The following is an 18425-nucleotide window of genomic DNA, read 5'->3' as shown; positions in this document are numbered from 1 at the left end:
TAGGTTAAATTTCTGGAGGATCTGAAGTTTCCAGATCCTCTAGTGGAACTTTAATCTCCTTGATTTTCTTTTTTTTTTTTTTTTTTTTGGATTCGTCAGGGATCCAAAGATCCTGCTGATTCAAATCCTTTTCACCATCTTATGATATATTTCTCAATTTTAGAAGGGAGATTCCATTTGAACATGAGTCAGTTTGCCCCATCAGAGCTGTAATTTTATTTTCCAGTTGTTTGATACAGACTTTTAGAAGGTCATTTTCGTCTTTCATTCCTTCCTCAGATGAACGACCATGCGGTCGTTACTAGTAAAAAGTCTGAAGTGCAAATCTTAATGAGGAGCAGCTGAGCAAACTGGAATGGCTTAGTCTGCAGAAAAGAAGGTTCAGAGAAGACCTTATCATTGTCTACAACTACCTGAAAGGATGTTGTGCCAAAATGGGACTTGTGCCCTGCTCCAGCCTAATTAATGATAGGACTACAGAGAATGGCCTCAAGTTATGCCAGGGGAGATTCATTTTGGACATTAGAAAAAAACTTCCCTAAAAGAGTGGTCGGGTTCTGGAATGGGCTGCCCAGTGGGTAGTTGAATCACCATCCCTGGAAGCGTTCAAGAAACATTGAGATATTTAGTGGGAAAATATTAGTGGTAGGTGAATGATTTTGGAGGTGTTTGCCAACCTTGGTGATTCTATGATTTTAGTAAAAACAGCTCAGCTTTACCTCAGCTGGGGACAGTGGTAAGATCTCTCTCCAGCTTTCACTACTGAAATCCGTATGCTGTTCAGTGTTAAACAAAACTAGGCTTTGTGTCTAGAGTGCAGAACTGTCAGGGTTTTTTTTAACATACTTTGTTCTCTGCTTCTTTATTTTTATTTATTTTTATCTTTATTTGATCCTCAGTTTACAGACATTCAAACTATTGAGCATTCTGTTCCCTGTACATCTGTCTCCTCAGAGAAGAGCTGTGTTGCTTGCATGATGTTAATATCCATTTTAAATGCAGGATAGATAGAAAACCATACAAGAATACCAGCTGGTAATCTGTGTAACATGAGAATGTTAGTTACTACTACAGAATATACTTGTTTTTTTTCTCAGATCACACTGAGGAGATAGTTGACAGTTAACATAATATAACTACTGTAACTTAAAATAGAGATGTTTTAACTCAGGAGTTTCTGTGCTCATATGTGCCATACAAGTAGAAAAAGCACAAAAATATGCACAAAATAGTGAAATGTGTGGGCTGATAAGATGGACTTTTTTTTTTCTTTTGTATTCTGTGTTTTCTGTTTCTTAACTTTTCCCTGATTAATTATGCTAGTGCTTTAAATTTGTAGGGTTTTTTCCTCAAAAGGATATTGGAATTAGAGAAAGAAGATACCTCTGTGGGGTACAGAGGTGTTATTATTCAATCTTAAAGGTGAGAGGTCTTGTATTTGATAAATAATAGGATTTTGACTGCATTTAGTTTAAGTCATAGTACTCAAGTACAATAATGACTTTACTCCCCATAATGGATAATATGTATGTATTATCCAGATTGACGGGAAAATGAGAAGATGGATAGGAGAATCTAAATGCAGTTTATGCTAGTTTTTTTTACGCAAAATCTCATCCCACTGGAGCCATACAATATTCTTTATATCTATCTGCCTGAGTTATGTTGTTTTGTGGAGGTGAAATATATGATGGGTTTCAGTCAGAGGTCTGGATCAGCATGAATTCTGAAGTAGGATGTGTCCTATGGTGACATGACACTCCAGAAAAATTTAAGTCAGATATCTCATCACAAAAATTCTCCTGTAAAAACTCAGGCCTAAGATCATGACACTGAATGGGTTTATCATATCCCCTATCATGCACCAACTTCTGGTAAAATTGAACGATACGGTGAGTTGTTAAAAGCTACACTGAAAGCAACGCACCCATTTAAGAACATTTAAGCACTGAGAGAAGCATTTGACAGAAGCCACCTGGTTGGTCAACACTTTGAGGATCTATCAGTCGCGATGGTCTTGCCCAATCCAGCTCCCTACATACTGTAGAGGAAAATAAGGTTCCTGTAGTACATGTAAAATGCAAGTCAGGAAGAGCAATTTGGGTCCTCCCAGCTTCTGGAAAGGGCAAACCTCTCTGTGAAATTGTGTTTGTTCAGGGGCCTGGGTCCAATTGGTGGGTGATGCAGAAAAATGTGGATATTCAGTGTGTACCACAGGGGAATTTAATGTTGTGGGAGTGCAGTCAGTAATTCCATGCATGTATATATATGTGCATGTGTATGTATGTGTGTGTGTGTTTAATGCATGTTAATTATTGTTTGTTTGTGTATATATATATATATATATGTTAAGCATGATGTAGTGATGTGAGATAAGGGGTGGAATGTCATGGTTTTATGACTTTTGTTATCAGTATTCCACATCATAACATCATGGACTGCACTGGCAGTTGAAGAGCTAAAGCTCCAGTTCCATTGTCAGTATTTCCAGGTATCTAGTTCTCAGCAGAGAACTACAACTCCCAAGAGGCTCACTGTTTCATTTCCATTTTTCATTCAGCAGGAAAGATAAAAGCTGTTCACAAGTCATGAGATGCCCCTTTTTTTTCCCCCTTCTTGCTCGTCTGTTGTTGTGTGTTCCCTAGCCATCTCGCATTCAGTGTTAGAATAGGGCCTTTAGTTTTGGACACTCTCTGTTTCTTTCTCATTTTATTCGATTTATTAGCCTCAATTCCAATTATATTGTATATTGTGTTATCTTGCATTTTGATATATTATTTAGTAAATAACTTTCCTCAGATTGTTGCCACTGTTTTTTTTTTTTAGACCCATCTCCCTACCCTTCCCCTTTTCCCTTTTCCCCTTTTCTGGGGTGTGGGTCCTTGGGTCCCCCTGCTTCATTAGTCACGGAACTAGCTGAACCAGCCTGTTTTGATATGTGCCCCCTCCCCTTTTTCTTTTTTTTTCGGACTGTTTTTTTTTTCAGCCTGCTGTTTTCCTGTCATGGACACAGATATAGAGATAACTCCGCGACACTGTATATGTGAATTATCTTTTTTTGTGTGTGTGTTGTATATAGAATGCTGTTGTCTACTTTCTTTGTACCCAAAATAAATACCACCTCTGGGTGTACCAGTCATTTTCTGAAGGTCTATGTGTTTTTCTACAAAAGCAGCCCAGGATGATAGAAATTCTGAGTTTCTTAGGAAAGACTGAAAATTATAGGACAGGGAAATTCTAACTGATTTGCAATTTGACCCGAGGTCTCCTGGTTAAGGTGCTAAAAAACTCTTGAATGTAATCCTAAATAGCTATAGGGTAGTGAGTATTTTAGGGAGGAATAACTTATATATCTATATGCGTCTTTCTTAAGCATGGATAACCCAGACATTAAATACAAGACTCCTTATTAGAGTATGAAAATATGGATTCATATTTGCATTTGCATATTTGCATTTGCACTAGCAGGTATGGACCTGGATAATTTCTTAGTCAAAGAACATATTGGCAGCTTGACAATTAAGGCAGTCCACTGTAGTACAAATTGAAGCAATCTAGTATTGCAGTTGTGCTTTTCAATGTAAAGAGTCAGTCATGGGAAGCCTCACATTAGATTTTCAGGGTTTTTTTTGTTGTTGTAAAAATGTTAGATGAAAGACCAAGAAAGATAATGATAATCTTTTGTTTGGAAAAATATGTTTAAAATAGGCATTCATAGATCATTGCCTATTGCCATAATTTGTTGGTTTTCTTCTCAATAGTTGCCATTTAACTAGTTCTATTAAGACTTTCGGGTGAGTGTATCAGGTAGCTTAATAACAGATGATCCAGAGGTATTACAGGTGTGTATACTCTGAAATTAATGAAAGAGCATCTGTACATACTACCTCTTACTTACAGATGCTCTTTTAGTAGGTGTTTGGTTACTTGATTTGTGATTTAAAAAAAAAAAAAAAAAAGATATAGGGAAATTAAAGCTATTTGTAAGTATCAAGTAAAGCCTTACTTGAAATATTTAATTTCATTTCTTACATTTGTTAAACTTTCAAGTCATGCATGTGTCAGTAAACCAAACAAATTGCATCTGGGATAAGAAAAGAAAGCAATGCCTACATTGTACAGTACACAGTGCAATAAATGAAATTCCATTAACAGTCTTGTGGGTTTATTTTCAGCTGAACTTAATTTCCATTTTAATGAACTTTACAAAGACAGACATAAAACTGAATCTGTGACTCAGTAGTGGGCATAGACTGTGCTTTCCTTGAAAGTAGCCTGCAGAATAAACTCCAACTTTATCAGATATTTGAGAATCCATGCATAAGCAAGTTGTTCTAAGTGTCCTTAAATAGGACAAGCATCAACAAATATTAGTTCACAACAGATCAAAAAGTTGGGAATCTAATAATGAATCATAAATCTATAAGAATCCAGGTTTCGTGACTTCTTCTGTGGCAGAGTGCTTCTTCCTAAAGAAAATAATAGTAATCTGAAGTAATTAAGTCTGAATAACAGTTGTGGGATTTTTTTGTTGTTGTTTGTATTTGGTGTTTTTTGTTGTTTTTGTTTTTGCATTGAAAAAATTGCATACAGGAAATATTACATTGATTCAGTGTTGGCATGGAGCGCTGAGTCCTTCAAGAGTAGGCTCACTGCATTATACCCAGATGAGTCCAATGGGCAATGGGATTCATATTCCTTACATACAGTATTTACATACAAGTTTTCTTTCACTGTGTACATATGATCCAGGTTGACAGTGGTTTCCTCAAATAGTGATGCTACTGTGTGACAGTCACAATCTGTGGGAGTTACCTGACCCACAGATATGTGAATACCACAAGAGTGGGTTCATAGTATTTCATAATAAAAAAAATTGAGATTTTGTTTCCATGAATTTCTGTAGTATATGTTACTACTAATTACTACTAGTAAGGCAAGTATATATTGAAAGTTGCTACAAAATTACTGTAAGTAAAGCAACTATGTACTGATGATTAGTTAGTTATTTATGTACCTGTACATAAGGGTACTCAAAACAGATGCTGACCCAGACTGCTCACTGTTCAGTCCCATCACATTGTGGAAATCATCTGAGGTAGAAAGCTGTTTTATGAAACCCTACAAGACAAGTCATAGAAACTGTTGAAGGTGAATTGAGCTAATTTGCAGAAGTGAAGGCTACCCAGCTAGCTTTAGATATCACTGAATGAGAAAAGTGGTCAGTGCTGTACCTGTGTATTGACTTACAAATGCTGACTAATGCCATGTGCTTGCAACAACAGAAGCAGAGCAACGGGCAGAGTTGCAGTGGCAACAGTGCAGAGGCAAGCCTATCTGAGCCACTACACTGTAGAAAGATATAGCTGCCAGAGGAGAGAACCTGGATGTGTAAGTACATCATGTAGATTCTCACATACTCAAGTATTATGCCACAAAAGAACATCAAAGCAACGAGCAGGTGGATCAGGCTGCTAGAATTGGAATGACTCAGGTAGAATAGGATTGGCAGTGTAAGTTGTTCATAGCTTGCAGAAGGAGGTAAACTAGGTGTAGATCAAGAAAAGAGAAAGCTAATAGAGCAGGAAGACAACAAGGGCATATGGGAAGAGGAAGAGAAGCTCACTTATCTCTTAAGCCAGAATGAAGACAAATTGAGTCAGCAAAGAAAAATCCAGAATCATAAGGATTCACAACAAACAACTTTGAATACTATCATATGTGAGGAGAAATATTTTTATCATTAAAAGGTTTAAACTAAAAGAAGATAGATTTAGATTGACATTAGGAAGAACTTATTTACTCAGAGAGTGGTGAGGTACTGGAAGACGTGGTCCAAAGGAGTCACAGATGCCTCATCTCTGGGAGAGTTCATGGCTGTGCTTGATGGGGCCCTGGGCACTCTGATCTAGGGGGTGCAACCTTGTCCACAGCAGGGGCACTGGAGCTCATTGGTTTTTAAAGTCCCTACCAACCTAAGCCATTCTGTGTTTCTCTGAAAAGTAGATTTGGCGCAGAACTATAATACTCCTCTTTAGAATATCGCAGGTTTAATGAAAACACAGCTAATTGTCTACTGATTTCACTGCACAGTGATCACAGATCAGATGGGAAGTTCTGTATCAGCCATTTTAAACAAATATTAAAAAATAGCCAGCTTTCAGTCCCACTGTAGTATATACATCACTCTTGGCCATTCTTCAAGAGACTTGCCATATGACTATGGTAGAGAACTTTATTTCTTTAACCAAATATTGTTAAGAGTGATGAGAAGAAAAGAAAAAAAGTTAATTTTGTGCTTTATTAACTTTGCATTTCCTCTGGGTTCTGCCACTGGCAGAGAGTAGCGGAAGTTGATCCTGTAGATAATGAATCTATAAATCTGATTGTTATTGAATACTGGCAAACAACCGTGATGCTATCAGAACTCATCAAAAAACTTATCCAGACTAATGGGACATTATGACAAATATTTATTGAAATGATAATGTTTTAATTACCTCCATGACTTCTTTGCTTGGAATGAGGAACTATGAGGCTGGATACTCTGAGAGATTGTAGGTGGTTGCAAAAATATATGTGTTGTGGAATTCTTTCAAATAATGTTTTTGTCCTTTCTACAGAAAAGTTGCGCTGGGTTGTGTTGCTGGGAGATAAATTGGTAGCCCTACTTCATCTGCTGAGTCTTCAAAACTAGAGTCCTTTAAGTGGCTTTTAACTAGATTTATCAGTGTAAATTGCATGCCTAGGTTTAGGTAAGGACATTTAATTTAATTTTGTTTCTGCACCAAGTCAGTGAGAATGTTACTATAAAACAGTTAACTGGGAATTTGCTTGAGAAATTCCTTCCTTTCAGAGAGCAGAGGAAGTAATCAATGATTAAACCTTTATTTTATCTCTTTGCAGTTATGTGGCTGTGGGCTCCTGGGCGTGGGCATCTGGCTGTCAGTATCACAAGGAAACTTCGCCACATTTTCTCCTAGCTTTCCATCACTTTCAGCTGCCAACCTAGTCATTGCCTTTGGTACAGTCATCATGGTGACCGGCTTTCTGGGCTGCCTAGGTGCTATCAAGGAGAATAAGTGCCTACTTTTGAGTGTAAGACATCAATGCTTATTTTTATGAACACTGTTGCTTTGTGATTATTTTATTAAAAAATATTTTCACCAGTGCAAAGCAGTCCTGTGGATCACTGGCATTTCCCTTAACTGCCTGTCTTCCGTAGGATTGCAGTATGACATCCCACAGGTTTGGTGGGATAGCCCTTCTGAAAATGTTTGTTAGAAGGACTGACTGGAAAATCTTAAGCACAACTGCTTTTGGATTCCAGTCATAATTGCTCATGGCTATTTTCTACTTTGTCTTTAGATAAGACCTGTGTCAGAGATTGGTGGAAAGCATCTGACCTGAAGTCAGGGTCACTGCCTGGCATTACCATTTAAAAAGATATAAAAAAATAATAATCTGGTAATTGGCAGCATTTGTCCAGCAAGGAAGCACAGAGTTTGAAAACCCCTCTTAGAAATCACACCGTGGATCTCTCCTCTTGCATAAACCCAGGAGGTTTCATCATGATCCTCACCACTCTGAAGGTGAGAGAAGGGCTTCCAAAGAAGACAAGTTCCAGTTCAATTGAAGTTTGTGAAACACAGGTTCTGTATTACTAAAGATCATGTTTCATGTGTAAATGTCTCCCATGCTGCTGGGGAGCAGATGAGCAGTATTCCTTATACCACTTCAGAAAATTAAACTGGAGGACGAATATGCGCTTGCTCACTCTCTGCTGTTTTGTTTTGTTGATTTTTTTTGGTATGTTGTACAGCTGGGAAAGGAAATTGAGAATAGTAACGGGGTCTATATTGCTCATTCGCATGAACTACAACACCAACAGAAACTACTTTTCTTTTTAAGAGTGTTTTTATTCTTATAAGGCTCTCTTATGAAAGAGAGGCTCTCTTATCTCAAGAAGTCTTTGATACAAATTATTGTGTGTTTCTGACTTTTCAAGTACAGCACATCACCCTCCGTTTCTCCCACTGTGTATATGGGGATGCCATGGCTATGTGGCATACCACTAGTAGCTAGAAGGTTGCTTCTGGATATGAAGAGCAATTAGAAGCTGTTGAAGCTCATACTTGGGCTGCCCCCTGCAGAGAGAGATTTCAACTACAGACAGTTAGAAATAGAAATGCTGAGTCACTTGACTGTTCAAACAGGGAGTCAGATCTAGTTAAAGCCTACCTACAAGGGAATCATTCCTGTGGCACAACACATTTATCTCTGTAGTAACAGATGACGTGTTCTGTAGATTATATGACTGTGTGTACAGCTCTGGAAACTGATAGTAGAGCAAAATCTAAAATATAGAAATTACTAAACAGCGTGCTTCCTCATTGATGGTAAGACCTATAGGAACTTTAGTGACAAGATAGTATTAACAATTAACATACTTGAACAGTTTGAATTCAATTGCATATTTTCAGGAGTAGAGGAAGGGCTTGGTGGACAAGGCCTATGATCTCCAATTCATAACTGTCTGTTTTGCAAGTGTATATTCACAGTGTTTTTCTTTGTTCTAGTTTTTCATCGTTTTGCTGATAATTCTCCTGGCAGAGCTGATATTACTAATTTTGTTCTTTGTTTATATGGACAAGGTAAGCAAGTATGACAACACAGATTAATTATCTTTACTAGCAAGTAAAACAGGTTCAATTAGCTTTTGTTAGATGAAAGTGTGAAGGTTTTCTCTGCTTTTCAGTTTGGCAGAGATCTTAGCTGTTTTCTGCAAGCTGCTTCTGGGGGAAAAGGAAGGGAGGAAATTATAAGGAGAGCAAGCAGGAGAAAACATGTTTCTCCCTGAAATAAAAATCATGGTCCAAAGCCTTCTGTTTACTCCTATCCTAAAAGTTAAGATACCTATCAACATAGTTATTTGATGTCTCTGCAAAAAGCTGATAATCTTATGGATCTGCGTTCTGGGAGGTTTGGATTTGGTTATCTTCTTAGGGCCAACCCTTCTACAGAACTAGAGGAGCAAGGAACGAGTCTGGGGAGTAGATGAAGAGGTAGCTTCTCATAAAGCCCATTGTATCCTGCTATGTGGTAATGATTAAGAGAAGCAGGTAACACTGACTGGCTTAGCAGCTCAGTAAGACTGAAAAAATCCTGAGTGAATTGGAGAGATCTGATAAACATAGGACAGAGCCTTATGCTATGAGCATATCCAGATTCATTTCGAAACAGATCTCTTTCCATATTATATCTCTTCTCAGGATGTCATGATGATGTATGCCACTTTCAGGGAGTTGAGGTGAACTGTTTTTGAATAAAATGTGAAAGAGGAATAAAATAGATCTTACAAAATAGTTGTCCTCAATGCCTGGATCTATACATAGGCTAACTCTTTCTGTTCTGCCAGCTCACTCCTGAGTTGGCAAGCTGAGTTGGCAAAACTGCAAACTGCTTCCTAGCCTTTTTCCAAACCTTCATTGGATTTGGCTGTCAGAGCCAAGATATATTCCTACTTACATTAAAAATTTCAGGCTTGGACAGAAATTTATATGACAAATAGGACATATGAAACCTCTTGCTAAGCATTCCAACTTCCTCCTTTGAAGCAAGAACACTTTCGAAAACTTTAAATCCTGCAAGCATGTCCCAACAATGATAATGCCCTTTCTCAATTGATTTCATATTGGCCATTAATTATAGCCTGAACTTGTGCAAGGAACAACTAAGTTTGGGAGATGGAGACTCCGGTTTTAGGATATTAGCAAATTAAACTAGATTACTGTCATGAGAGGCTGCTGTGATATATTGCCAACATCTGTCTGTGACAAAGTTAACATAACCTCAGCTTATGCTGATTACTTTGGTTAGTTTGGATCAGATAACTGTATGATAGACTCTTACCAGATGGGAAACTGTTTAAATTCTCATGAAAATTAATCCAGGAGTAATTAATCTGTGAGACAGATCTTGCCTTGACAGGTGCTTGAAGAGAACTTATGATAGTATTGGAGATAAAAGAGATTTTTCTGCCTGTGTTAATTTTGTGATGTGACAAAAGAAATATATTCCATATTCAGGTCTGCACAATTTGGTCTTTTCCTACAAATAGCAGTGCACTCACATTCAGTATTTGTATGATGCAGGTCAGTGAGAGCGCAAAGAAGGATTTGAAGGAAGGTATGAAGCTGTACAACTCAGAAAATAACGTTGGTCTGAAAAATGCATGGAATATCATTCAAGCAGAGGTAACTCATTTTCTCATTAGAAGAAAACAGCAATTTGGCTACAAAGGTTGCCACAGTCTGTTAACTGTAGGATCTCTTTTTAATTTAAAAGATGGCTAATACAGGCTTTTGTTTCGGGTCTTGCACTCAAATATCCGGAAAGTACTCTGAAACTCAGAATCAAGAAATACTTTGTAATATGAAAGCTGCTTACCTCTGTCTGAGAACTGTGTTTGTCATGTGAAAGTATAGTCTGTAACAGAGGAAAAGGAGCAAAACCTTCATATATAGAACAGGACTTGCAGTCAAATGCAAATTACCACATTTTGGCATTTGGGCATTTGTCTCTGGGACAAAAATGCTAACATACCTTGGATATAGGATTGGTTTTTTTTAATGTCATTAAGTATTTGCTTTTAGTTATCACTAGGCACAAAAAAAGCCCTTGAAAAACAGTTGTTTAGAGGATGTAAAGAAGTAGTCAGCCTCACCTCAGTGCCTGGTATGATTATGGGAGAGATCCTGAAACAGATATTCTTGGAAGCTATACTGAAACATGCAGAAAGCAAGGAGGTGGTTAGAGACAGCCAACATGGCTTCACCAAGGGCAAATCATGCCTGATGCAGCTAGTGACCTTCTCTGAAGGAGTTATTGCATCGGTGGACAAGGAAGGGCTACTGATGTCATCAACATGGATTTCTGTAAGGCCTTTGATACACTCCCCTACAATACTCTTACAACTAAATTGGAAGCCTATGGGTCTGATAGATGGGCTGTTAGATGGCTAAGGAATTGGCTAGATGGCTGCATTCAGAGAGTCATAGTCAATGGCTCCACATCCAAACGGAAAGCAGTAATGCGTGGTGCCTCTCAAAGATCTCTGCTGGGACCAATACTACTGTACATCTTCATCACTGACATAGGCAGTGGGATTGAATGCACCCTCAAAAAGTTTGTGGATGACACCAAGCTGAGGGGTGCAACTAACACTTCAAAGGAAAGGGATTTCATCCAGAGGGACTTTGGCAGGCTTGATGACTGGGCCCTTGTGAACCTCTTGAAGTTCAATGAGGCCAAGATCCTGCACATAGGTTGAGACAATCCCTGATATCAGCACTGACTTTAATGAATTGATGGAGTGCAGCCCTCCCAAGAAGGACTTTGGGATACTGATGGATGAAAAATTGGAAATAAGATGGCAATGTGCACTTGCAGCCCAGAAAACTAGTTGTATCCTGGATGCTTCAAAAGAAGCATGGCCAAGAAGTTGAAAGCGATTATTCTCTCTCTCTCTGCTCTTGTGAGACCTCAGCCTGGAGTTCTGCATCTCCAGTTCAAGAAATGTGGGGATATGTTACATCAGATCGAAAGGAGGGCCACAAAAAATTATCAGAGGCTGAAAGTTCTGTCCTACAAAGAAAAGTTGAGTGAGTTAGGGTTTTTTTAAGCCTGGAACAGAGAAGGCATCAAGGAGACTTTATTACAGCCTTCCAGTGTATAAAGTCAGCTTATTTGAATGACTGAGAAGAACTTTTCTACTGTACTACCAGGATATGTAGTGACAGAACAAGAGGTAATGGTTTTAAACTGATGGTCAGTTGATTTAGGTTGGATATAAAGAAGAAATTCTTCACTAGAATTTCTGGAGGAAGTTGTCCAGAATAGTAGTGGGTGACTTGTCATTAGAAGTGTTCAAAGTCAGTTTGGATAGGGCTTCAAGCAGTGAAAGATATCCTTGCACTTCACAGGAAATGCGGAAATAGATGACCTTTAAGGGTCCCTTCCAACCCAAATCATTCTATGACACTATGATTCTAGCTGAAAGTTTGCTGTGGTATACCTTTCACAAATTGCATATAGTTAAGGTAATTTATTAATCTTTTGCCATAGATGAAGTGCTGTGGTGTAAATGACTTTACGGATTGGTACCCAGTACTGGGAGAAAACATTGTCCCAGACCGATGCTGTACAGAAAACTCTCAAGACTGTGGACGGAATTCCACTGAATTAGTATGGAAAACGGTAAGGTCAAGTCTTAGAGAAGGGTGGGAAGGAACAAAATAGAGGGAATGCATATGAAAGAAATACCTTGTAACCTTGAGAATTCGATTTACATCTTACAGGGATGTTATGAGAGAGTTATGACTTGGTTTGATGAGAATAAGCATGTCCTTGGCTCAACTGGGATGTGTATCCTTATAATGCAGGTAATGCTGGTATGATGTGTGTCAACACAGATTTTACTTGCTCTGAACATCCTTGTTTCTGTTACATGAAAAGTGGTCCTCAACTGCTTTGAGTTTGATCATGTTTTCAAAAATGTCAGATTTATTCTATGAGCTTATTTGAGGCTTTATCTTTGTATAGAATGCAGGTCAGTCATCATGCTGACCCTCAAAGAAGACATGCTATAGTGGGGTTTCACTTATCTGCATTTTTACTTCAGAGCCTGGGGTTACCAGATTTATTATCCGTTTGTTACCTTGTCTCTTAGAGCACTGTACTTTTTTAAATTTGGAAGCAAGTTCTGGAAATTGCCAGAATGAATTAAATAATGGGTATTGAACTGAGGAAGTTAATATGTGCATAAAAAAGGAAATGCAGATGTATCAACATAGTGTAATATTGTTTGGGCACTCCTGTATAACTGCTGTACTTCGTACAGATTGCCAGAATCTGATGTTTTCAGTCACAGGTTTTTGGTTAATCAAGCACAAGATTTTGGATAAAAAAGTGACACAATTATGTTTTTCTGATTTTTTTTTTTTTTTTTTTTTTTTGGCATGTGTGACCAAGACCCCTGAGAGACCTTTTTGCTTTCATCACTGCTTTAACAGATGATACATCTTCAGGCATTGCTGTGTGCCTTTATAATATGCATCCTAGTTTACTGACAGTTTAGAATGTCTTTTAAAACTAAAGTTGGACCATGAACACACTGTAGTTTTGGCCATCTTCTTGTACTGAAGCCTTCATTGTTTGCTTTCCTTCAGATTCTTGGCATGGCCTTCTCCATGACACTCTTCCAGCAGATTCACAGGACTGGCAAAAAATATGATGCCTAAAGCCTCTGAAACATTATCACATCAGCCCTTGTGTTTGATCATAAAAATGAACAAAAGGAGAGACTGCAAAGAGTATCAAGCCAAGCCCTGCTGAGTGAATCCGTCCCACTGTCTGATCTACTTTGTTGTTACTTGTACAGATATTATCACAACTTGTTGTTTGATTCATATTTTTCTCTGTTTCACATTTGCCATTTATTTGCCAAAGAGAGGGGGAAAAGCTCCCGAACACATGGATTTTCTAAACAAAATCATACATCTGTTTCCAAGACTATTCCCTTGATTTAAGAACACGTTTTGCTCTACCAATACATGCTAAATGTGCAAAAGTTATATAAGTTAAACTTTAAGGGAGAATTCTTCAAAGTCTTCCATTACGTTTTCAACCCTCATGTTCAATTCACTGGAAGTCTTGTAAAAGCTACTCTAACTGGGAGTCTTATGAATTGGAGCTTCTTGTACCTGATGGTGTATACTTTTTTGTTATGATAATGATGATTATTAATATTATGATAAATATAGCTTAGAATTTAGTATCCTGATTTATAGCTTCTATATAATATATCTGTTTTTACACATTTATTGTACATTAGTGTAGAAACCACTGTGCAACCTCCTGAGGATATGTTTTTCAAAGTTGACAGTTGGGGAGGACAGATAAAGAAAATGTTTCTCAAGTTCACTACTTGAGAAACACTCCTCCTACCTCCTACTTAATACTCCTGTGATGCTAAATTTCAGTGTCTTTACCCAGCCAAAGCAGACTGTGACACTGTAATTGGTGCTCCTTGTTAGACTGTTTTGATGTTATGCTACTTTGAAATCTAAAAGTAATGGCTAAGTGAGTAATTCTCCCTGGCATAAAGGAGAAAGGTTGCAGTCTGGCCTGCTGGTCACTTGGCAGCAGGTTTCACAAACTGTATTGTCTGTTTCAAAAAATTTGCATAAAGCATGGTGTGCTGCAGGATATTAGAAAGAGGGGTAGCAATTTTATTACAATTTTGTCATGCTATGCCTTTCAGTGAAGTGGTTCCATCAAAGAGATGACAGCTATCTCTCTGAGCTGGAAAAGATGTCTCTGGACAGAGAGGAACATGAATTTGATTAAAGAAGAGCAGGTTCAGAAAAGGGGCAATTTCCAAAAGAAACTGAGAGAGACAATGCACTGTCACACCTTCAGCACAGAACTGGTTCATGCTGGGAGATTGCCAGATCTACCCAGTGATGTGATCAAGAGTTCACTGAGATGCGATGCATATTTTTTAGCCATATTCTGACTACAAAATTTGAACAAAAATTCTAGTTTGAATGCCATTTTATTGTAAGCCAATTCCATTTACTTTTTTTTTTTTTTTTTTTTTAAAGAAATCTCTCCTAAGTTTTACAGTGTTGTGAAGGAAGAAGAAAAGGCCATTAGAGCATGTTGTGTTTTAGCTCCAGTCAGGGCTTAACTAAGCTCTGAAAGGAATTCTACTTTATATTAATTCAGCTTATATTAACTGGCAGTTAGAGGGGATCTTTGTAAGTTACCTCATCCAGTGTCACTCTCAAAAGAGAGCTGTCATCTATGTGAGATGGAATTCACTATGATGTTAATAGACTGAATAACAGAAACTGCTAAGGATGGAGATTTTATGCCTCTGTGGTATCCCATTCAGAGCCGTGCCATGTCAAACTACTCCTGTGGTAAATACATTTCTCCTAATGTTCAGTCTGAATATTTATGTTTTAATCTCTGAAAATACGTTGGTTTCGTTGTATAATTCAGCCAATCTTTTCATGATGAGCTGAAGTAACAATTGGGCCGCTTCCTATCTGGAAAGTATGAGTACCCTGTTTTATCTTCCTAGTAGGTTCTGTTTGCATTTGTAAATCAGACAGCATTTTGTGTGGACTCTCTCACTTTTTGATGTTCCTTTGAGATCAGTATGATGGAAAGAGTGTGAATGCATGGGACAAGAGAGATGAATTTGTATTTTGGGTATTACAGTGATGTAGTCCATTACTAATCTTAAAGAATGGCCCTTGTCCACATGAGCATGATGTCTGAAGTTTCATAAATCTCTTGTTGCCTACTGAAGAACACTGTATGGGCTCAGCTATTTAATTTGCATTGCCTTTGAAATCCAGGGAAGGAGTAGAAGGGAAGCACAGTAACTGAATCCAGTTTTAATTCCACTTCTAACAAAAATTGGGACCAAGAACATCTGAGCCTCATTGGAGATGTTGCTCATCAAAGAAGGGGCTCTGATGCCCAGTATACTTGCTGCTACATGTAAGACCATATACAAAATACCTTATACAAAATTACTAAAATGTGTTGCTATTTCTACAAGAAAGACAGAACAATTTTCATCTAATGACTCTATTACATTCTCCCTTTGGTCAGAGGTGCTTTACTTTTTTTAATTTTCTTTGGGGTTTGAGAAGAATAAGATGCATCACATCACATCTGTCCTCTTGGGTTGCACTGTGGTACGTGCTACAACTTAAATTTCAATCTACATACAGCTTTTATACAAAAAAAAAAAAAAAAAAAAAAAGTGAAAACAATAGGAAAGTAAAAAAAAAAAAATTAAAGTTCATCAATAAAACAGAGAAGAAATGCATAGTTGCAGATTTGACTATTTTGCCTTCCATCTAAACTTTTTTTAGAATGCTTCATTCCATTTCACAATCTAATAGTAAATACAATAGATCTTAATCTGAAGATTACTTTTATCATTCTAAACACAATATTAATTGAGGTAGTTACACAAGCTTTGTGTATTTATCTCTGTGAAGCCACTCTACAGTAAGGTAGTCGAGAGCAGGGCTGGTTTGTGTCTCTAGCTGACACACCGATGTGGGAGAAGACAGACATCCTGAAAGGAGAAGAAAAGTAATGCCATTTTCTAGGCAACAGAAACAGCCTTGGAAACTGTGAGGCTGCATCAGTAAGTTTGTCATGGAAAGCACTGTCTCGTAACTGTTTGGTCTCGTGTATATATGCACTTTTCTTGCTTATGCTAATGGGTGGCTTTCTCTGCGTTTTCCCCAAACATCATTTTAGTTATTTAGCTGCAAATTTTTAGCATGTTTTTAAATTTAAAAAAGTGATAATTCAGTAAAAATATATTTAGTATACACAAATATTGATTTGTATCAATACATACTTCTCTGCATCGTGTTTTCTGGAAAGCAGAGTTCAAGTGTGTGAAAATGCTGTTTCTTTGAATATTTCTTCAGATTGTAGTGTATCTGCTGTCTCACTGTGCTTTATGTTTGGAAGCTGCATCAGCGCTTAGCAGAGACATTGGGAAAACTCCTTGAAAACTGTGGAAGTGAAAGCAGTGAATTATGTTCCCTCTTGGTGGTACCAAGGTTTTTAGTTATAGGAATTGCAGGTGGAGAGAACTGAAAAGAGCACACTCTCTGCACATAGCATGTGAGATGTTACCAACAATGGCGTAAATTTATCAATGATAACAGATTAGTTGTGTACTCTGTGCATTGAGTTCTTGGACTATGGTCAAGTTATGCCAACCCTCTTACAACTCTCTTGTGTCCCTCCCCACTGTCTCCATTACTATTAATATACATGGACTACAAATATACACAGGAGTGCAAGCAGAAGACAGCAGAATTGCTCCTTGTGGTCTTTTTTGGGCAGTATGTTGGTCAAGTATAGAGAAGACAAGAAAGAAAAGGGTATTTTCCTAGCTGATATTTTTTGGGAGCAGCATGGAATAGGGCACACATTCTGATGTAACTTACTTTTATAGGGTTGAACAGCTTCATCCTGTAGCCTACGTGGGGAAACATGGAGATGTTTGCCTGCAGACTAGCCAGCCGTCTGTTGTGCAGTAGATAGTAGACACAAAGACACTAACAACATACCATTCCCACCAGGTGATGTTTGCACCAGTGTTTCTTCTATGCAATACCTTTTTTGCCTTTATATAAAAGTTTTTTTAATAGGATGATACACAAATAAAGGATATTTTAAAAGGTGCTTCTTGGAGCTCATTTCTTTCCCACCCTCTTTATCACTAAAAAAATACCTAAAAGATGACTCACAGAGATCCATTCCTACTTAAAAGTCACTGAGATTCCACAGGAGTTGCTTGAATGGGTTGGTAAACAGTGAGCCATTTGGGCAGGACAGAAGAAGGATGCGGCTGAGATAAAGGGCTAAAGCCAGAGAATATGTGCACAGATATGGAGATGTATTAAGTCAGAAGGATAGGACTAGAATTTGAAGCCACTTAGGAACAAAGAGGGAGTGGATAGTTCAAAGTATCTAGTGTTGAGTGAATGGAAGCTAGTAGAGTATGAACTCTGAAAGTATTGTGTCTTGCAATCCAAAGGATTGCGATTCGAAAGAAACTGGAACTTCCATACTGTTTAGTTTGTGAGTTGAGTGTGAATCGAAGAAATAGACGTGTAGAAACTTAACAGCAAAGTTTTGTTACTGCTAAGTCAGGTATTCTTTATCAGTGGCACCAGAAAGCGCTGGGGATATTTCCAACATAAGCACTTCAAAGATTACATGTTCATCACATGATCAGAGTTCATTATATTTCCACAGATGGTACATATTCATGAATTACACATGAGACAATTAACATATACATGCTCAGACAGTGATTCATGAGGTTTCCGGTCTTCTATTCCATGGTATCTTCTACCATCTATTGTCCTTTTAGCATCATGACAGTCCAGCCAACAGTCTTGTACTTCATCCAGTGATCTTCCTTGCTTGTCCTCTAGATGAACTTTTTTCATCGACACACCAAAATAGTGGCATTTGTTCACTCTGCACTCAGCCATTATTTCTGGACATCTGCTCATCCTTGGATAGAGATAAGTTTGGCAACCCGATTGTTTATTTGTTTGTTTGTTTGTTTGTTTACTGGGGTGTTAACCTGCCCTTTAGTGATGTATACTGGGGTGCAGAAGGTAAGGAGGATAGTGAGGAGTACTTGATGCCTGCCTGTTGCATCCCAACCTAATCCCAGAGTGACACAATTTGGCCTTGTGTGGAGGTCTCTGCTTTCATTATTGTGTTTCTTTTGCCAAGGGTCTCTTATTAAAACAGAAGAACCTTACAGCATGCTTTCTAGTCTATAATGTTACATCCAC

At 37.9% G+C, this 18425-nt stretch overlaps 1 protein-coding gene across 4 annotated transcripts in view; it reads left to right on the top strand.

Annotated features, from left to right (window-relative positions):
- The window catches only part of TSPAN9 (tetraspanin 9), a 147852-nt gene extending 130557 nt beyond the window's left edge, over positions 1-17295 (top strand). For all 4 annotated transcript variants that reach the window (XM_052701691.1, XM_052701690.1, XM_052701692.1 and 1 more), the window contains 6 exons: positions 6907-7098; positions 8580-8654; positions 10155-10256; positions 12127-12258; positions 12360-12443; positions 13230-17295. In XM_052701691.1, the coding sequence (XP_052557651.1) occupies positions 6907-7098; positions 8580-8654; positions 10155-10256; positions 12127-12258; positions 12360-12443; positions 13230-13301 (657 nt within the window). In that variant the 3' untranslated portion in view covers positions 13302-17295. The remainder of the gene's footprint in view (positions 1-6906; positions 7099-8579; positions 8655-10154; positions 10257-12126; positions 12259-12359; positions 12444-13229) is intronic.
- Positions 17296-18425: the final 1130 nt, after the last annotated feature.

Source organism: Tympanuchus pallidicinctus, unplaced genomic scaffold (assembly GCF_026119805.1).
Source record: "Tympanuchus pallidicinctus isolate F22 unplaced genomic scaffold, pur_lepc_1.0 scaffold40, whole genome shotgun sequence".
In the NCBI taxonomy this organism is placed as follows: Eukaryota; Metazoa; Chordata; class Aves; order Galliformes; family Phasianidae; genus Tympanuchus; species Tympanuchus pallidicinctus.
The sequence above is the reverse complement of the archived record's forward strand: the minus strand, read 5'-3'. Positions and strand labels throughout refer to the sequence as shown.